Source organism: Myotis brandtii, unplaced genomic scaffold (assembly GCF_000412655.1).
Source record: "Myotis brandtii unplaced genomic scaffold, ASM41265v1 scaffold1463, whole genome shotgun sequence".
Lineage (NCBI taxonomy): Eukaryota > Metazoa > Chordata > Mammalia > Chiroptera > Vespertilionidae > Myotis > Myotis brandtii.
In genome coordinates this window covers 23,223-28,737 of record NW_005355258.1, presented here as the reverse complement: position 1 = coordinate 28,737, position 5,515 = coordinate 23,223, and the positions used below count along the sequence as shown (strand labels likewise).

The 5,515-nt window shown below is 55.2% G+C and overlaps 1 protein-coding gene across 1 annotated transcript in view; it reads right to left on the bottom strand.

The window, feature by feature from the left end:
* Positions 1 to 5,515, bottom strand: part of LOC102248092 (E3 ubiquitin-protein ligase RNF213) — a gene marked incomplete at both ends in the record, with an annotated part of 29,386 nt that overhangs the window by 914 nt on the left and 22,957 nt on the right. The window contains 6 exons of the mRNA XM_014535584.1: positions 468 to 549; positions 828 to 1,070; positions 1,702 to 1,812; positions 2,524 to 2,646; positions 3,259 to 3,449; positions 3,676 to 3,886. Of these exons, the coding sequence (XP_014391070.1) occupies positions 468 to 549; positions 828 to 1,070; positions 1,702 to 1,812; positions 2,524 to 2,646; positions 3,259 to 3,449; positions 3,676 to 3,886 (961 nt within the window). The remainder of the gene's footprint in view (positions 1 to 467; positions 550 to 827; positions 1,071 to 1,701; positions 1,813 to 2,523; positions 2,647 to 3,258; positions 3,450 to 3,675; positions 3,887 to 5,515) is intronic.

Below are 5,515 nucleotides of genomic sequence, written 5' to 3'. Positions count from 1 at the left end.
AGAGGCCAACTCCACGCAGAGCCAGGGCTGCTGGGGAGGCAGGTGGGAGACACTTTATACACGTCCGCTCTCTGATCTGGTTCTCTGTCCTGAGCATGCTTTCTTCCAGATTGAAGGACTATTCACTCAGCCCGCAGACTTCACAAAGCCATGGGCTATATTGCTCTGTTTCCCAGTTTCATTTTCCTAAGATAACTGCCTTAGGGCCCCACGCATGGCTGCGTTGGGGCTGAGCCTCGGGCATGGCTCCCAGTCCCCTGCTCTCCAGGCAGCAGGATGAAGGGAACAGGACCTCATGAGGCCTTGCCTGACCAGGAAAGGCGCAAGCTCATCTATACTCTGCACACCATGCCTGTCCCGCCATGTGGCACCAACCATGTGGGCCCCTGCTCTGAGCCAAGGGCTCACATGGCACCAGGAAGCTCGTCAAAGCTCAGAGGACTGGGACCATGGGACAGGACACGTACTGTACCACTGGACGCGTTCCAGACCCTTCCAGCTCCTGGCCTGCGCCAGCATGTCCTGGGGCATCGTCGGGAGAAATGCCCTCTGAAACACAGAGAAATCAGAGCCACCGTTAGACACAGCAGACGGCAGGAGGCCTGGCTTCCCCTCTCCCGGGCCTCGGGAGCTGTCTGTGCAGAAAGATAACAGCTCTCTGTGAAGCAACAGGGGGAGGCCTGATTCTCCCACACTGGGCATCGGGATCGGGTGAGATGCAGGCAGATGGGGGCTCAAGGACACAGATGGGTTCAACAGTCTCCTGCACAGACAGGGTCTCTGCATAACAAGCCCACCCTGGGGTCCCTGCATGGCTGGTGTCTTACCGCCATGGTGGCTGGAGAGAAGGCCAAGTTCCTGAGGGGCTCCAAGACCCTGTGCTGCCCACAGAGGAGGGTGGCGGCAGTGTGAACGGCCAGCTCAGTCACCATGCCCGCCAGGCCGCCGTCTCCGGGCCCCGCGGTCCTCAGCAGTGGCAGATCGTTGGTCACAAGGCCTGTCGCAAAATCTCTCATGTCTGGGGACAGGGTCTGGCTTTCTTTGATGAACTTGCCAAGGGCCTTGAGTTCCTAAGGGAGAAGGTGGTTCAATGTTAAAACATGAGGAAGAATATGCCGTGAATCAAAAGGTTTGCTCTTAAGTCAGGCCCCCCCCCCCCATTTGATACCAGATGGCTATCGGATGTCATGGTAAACAGGGCTAAGTCGCTGCCACTGAAGGGGACTGTCTGCAAGGGAAAAGTTCACGTGTGGACAGCAGCCCAGGCCCAAGCACTTACCTTCTTGCTTTAGTTTTAACTGTAATTCTAAAAGCTTTGGTTAAAACAGAAATTAACCCCTCCGTGCAAGAAGGGAGAAACCCACATCCCAGATAAAACAGACAGGTATAATTTGTGTTTGTGACTTTCAGGTTAATCATCACCTGAGGATATACTTTTCCCATTGCTTTTTAGAGAGAGTGGGGGTGGGAGAGAGATACAGCGATGTGAGAGACACAATTGTTGCCTCCTGCACATGTTCGCCTGCAAGGAATGAACCTGCAACCCGGGTATAGGGATCCAACCGGTGACCCTTTGGTGGATAGGCCGGAGCTCTGTTCACTGAGCCACAGAGGCCAGGCCATGTTTGTGACATTCACCTCTATTCAGAAAGTCTCTGCAAACCCTAGGACCGCCATCCCAGCCCCGAGGCTGGCACTCACCTGCGGCTTGGGATGCAGGTGGGTGTTTTGGGACCTGTACAGCGTGGTCACCTCTCGGAAGAGCGCCAGCAGCAGGTATGTGGCCTGGTGAGTCTGGGAGCCCCTGCAGGCCTGGGGGGCAAGGATAACATGGGAGGCTGGGCAGCGAGGTCCGCACCACCCATGGGCCCCCACCCATGAGAGGGGAAGAGACCTTCCCAAGACCCTGCAGCCTGCAGCTGAGGGTCCACCTCAGGGCAATGGCTCCTAGACCACGAGCTCCATCAAACAGTCACCAAACTCCCTGCGCATGTGCCAGAGGCCTCATGACGGGAGCTCATCACCATCTGTCCCCTTTATGATGACATCATGGTCCCCAAATCTCTCCCTGAGCCCAGGAAAGGCCTTTTCTTTTCCTGGCACGATGCCAGGGTACGTGTGGCTCACAAAGGAAGCCCAGAACACTTTAAAGACAAGATTCCAAAAACCCTGCATCGTTCTTAAAATAAGCGCCGAGGGCCACGTGCGCACATAATCAGCATCCGCAGGACTGACTCCATGTGGAGGCGAGCGCTGCTGGCTGTGTCCAGAGGAGCGATCTCGGTGGAAGTGACAACACAGACGCAGCGCCAGGGACCTGTGGGCACCGACAGCCCCAGCTGCCCTCCAGGAGAGCAGATCTGCGCACTCAGCTTGACTGTGGCTGCTGTCCTGGCTGGACCGATGTTCGGGAAGGCCAGGACCTGTGACTGCTGGCGCAGTCCCCCGGACATCCTCCCCTGTATGGTCTCACCTAACCCAGGAGCAAGAGTGTTCCCAGGGGCCCCAACAGGAGCATCCTACCTCCAGGGCAGCCGCAATGGCCCGGGGCTTGCACTCCAGGACGGCCTTGCCCACTGCATCACGGACGGCCTTGTACTCCTGCCCATGCACCAGATAGCGGTCCATCTGGCCCAGAAGGTCCTCCTGCAATCCCGGGAGCACAGGGTTCTCCAAGGTGGGGGCAGAGGGGGGAGGTTTAGCAGAGAACTGTGAGCGAGGTATGGAAGCCTGTCATCATTGGAGGTTCAGGGGCACGAACCTGGGGTTCCAGGTTGGCCCCAGGCCAGGCAGTGCAGGGCTGGGTGCACGGAGGGTGGTGTCAGGGGGGCGAGGAGGTGATGCCCACCTGCGGTGCTGCCTGCTCCACTCACAGCAGCACCAGAGGCCAGGGGCCCTGAGCTCCAGGTGACAGTAAAACAGCCAGGGTTTCTAGTGCCATTTCATACCCAGCAACAGTAAGAACGTGTTCATTTCTAAGCATGGGACAGTCCCATGAGCCCAGGGACTTCACTGCTCAGAGGCAACTCCATGGAGCCTCCTCCCACTTTTCCTGTCTGGCTCCTCGCGTCATGACGCCTAAACCAGCTTTGCAGGCGGGTGGTGAGCAGCCCTCGTAAGCACGCCCCTTCCCTTCTCGCGGGCTGCTGAAGGTCATGGCCCGCGAGGGGATCCCTGGAGACAGATGCAGTCCATTCCCTGGGGGTAAGGGGGGAGGGGAAGGGTGCCTAGAGGCGTGGCTGCTACGGGGCTCCTCACCTGCTGCGCCTGGACTTCCTGGGGGAACACCCACTGGGCGGGGTGGTCTGGCTGCAGAAAGCTCTGCACAAACTCCATGCCCTGGCGGCTCACGAGCCTGCGCACCAGGTACACGCGGTACCAGTCATTCCCGCTCTGCGTGCAGAAGCGCTCCACCTGCCGCAGGAACTGCCGCTGCTCCTCCGCCAGCTCTGTGGGCCACGGAGAGTGTGGTCAGTGCAGGGCTGACAGCATCACATCCCTGTCCTAGATGCGGAGCATGTGAGACAGGGCCCCGGCAGACCACCGAGCAGGAAGAAGGGCCGAGTCATCCTGAGGACTCCTGTGCCCGCCCCCACCCCCCGACACACACACACACACACACACACACATCCAGGGATTTCTGAGCCAAGGAGAGGAAGGACAGTGGAGACTTGCCTGAGCCTTCCAGCAGCTTGGAGAGGACCTCGCAGGCCCGGTCTAGGCAGAGGCGGATCCGGGCTGTCTCCTGGAGGTACTCAATAGAGGCCTCCAGGCCAGGGTCCCTACTGCACCTGGGCAGACACTCCCCAAGGAACTGGCCATCCTCCTGGAGGTAAGTGGAGTCACCCTGGGCAGGGAGCGCGCTGTTCTTCTCATGGATCGAATCCTAGGGGACCAGAATGAAAGGATAGTGTTCTTTTTTGTTTCCTTTATTTTAATCCTCACTTGAGGGAATTTTTTCCATAGATTTTCAGAGAGAGTGGAAGGGATGGGGGAGAGGGAAAAGGGAGCGAGAGAGAAAGAGGTGCGGGGGGAGAGAAACATCAATGTGAGAGAGACATTGATTGATTGCTTTCCACACACAACCTGACTGGGGCTGGGGATCAAGTCTGCAACCCATGCATGTACCCTTGACCAGAATTGAACCAGAGAACCTTCGGTCAATGGGCTGACAATCTAACCACTGAGCAACCAGCCAGGGTGAATAGTGTTCTTTCTTTTTTAAAAAAAATATTTTTATTGATTTCAGAGAGAAAGGGAGAGGGAGTGAGAGATAGAAACATCAATGAAGAGAGAGAATCATTGCCCTAGCTGGTTTTTCTCAGTGGGTAGAGTGTCGGTCTGTGGAATGTAGGGTCCCCGGTTCAATTCCGGCCAAGGGCACATGCCCAGATTGCAGGCTCCATCCCCAGTATGGGGCATGCAGGAGGCAGTCCATCAATGATTTCTCTCATGCTGGAAGCCAATTCCAGCATGTTCAGCAGGGCTGAATCTGGAGTGGCTGAAAGGCATTTACCCAAACCTGAAAAGGATGCATTAAATTGATTGTTTGCTGCCAGCCCAGGGCATCTTAATCTACATGCTATTGCCTGCTACTGGCCAAACACCTGAACAGCCGTAGGTGTTTTCCCAAATCTGACAATGGACTCTGTATCAAACCCTGACCCTTTGAAGTGTATATCTCTGCCTTGTCTGAGGACAATTTGTGTTACTAAAATGCATGGGGTCCTGAGACGAGGGGATCTGACCCCCAAATGCCTTTCAAAATTATGCTTCGTCTCTGGACTCTTTATTAAGTTACACACAGCCGCTTCTCCAGATTGCTGAACCCTTCTAGATGCTGGAACAAGAACCCCGGCACTCTCATCATTGATGTTTCTACCTCTCTCTCCCTTTTCCTTTCTGAAATCAATAAAAATATATTAAAAAAGAGAGAGAGAGAGAGAGAATTATTGATCGGCTGCCTCCTGCATGTCCCCTACTGGGCAACCCAGGCATGTGTCCTGACCAGGAATCGAACCTTGACCTCCTGGTTCATAGGTCGATGCTCAACCACAGAGGCAGGCCGGCTGGGCATGAATAGTGTTCTTTAAAAAAAATTTTTTAATCCTCACCAGAGTATTTTAAAGTTTATCATATGATTGATCCTAGAGAGAGGAAGGCAGAGAGAGCGAGAGAAAGAGAGAGAGAGAGAGAGAGAGAGAGAGAGAGAGAGAGAGAGAGAAGGAAACATTGATCACAATTGAATCCACAACCTTCTGGTGTATGGGATGATGCTCCACTAACTGAGCCACCAGGTCAGGGCAAGTAGTGTTTTTTAAAAATGCAAACCCTCGCCCTAGCTGGTTTGGCTCAGTGGATAGAGCATTGAACTGTGCCCTGAAGGGTCCCAGGTTTGATTCTGATCAAGGGAACAAGCCTGGATTGCGGGCTCGATCCCCAGTTGGGCACGTGCAGGAGGCAGCCGATCAATGATTCTCTGTCATCATTGATGTTTCTATCTCTCTCTGTCTCT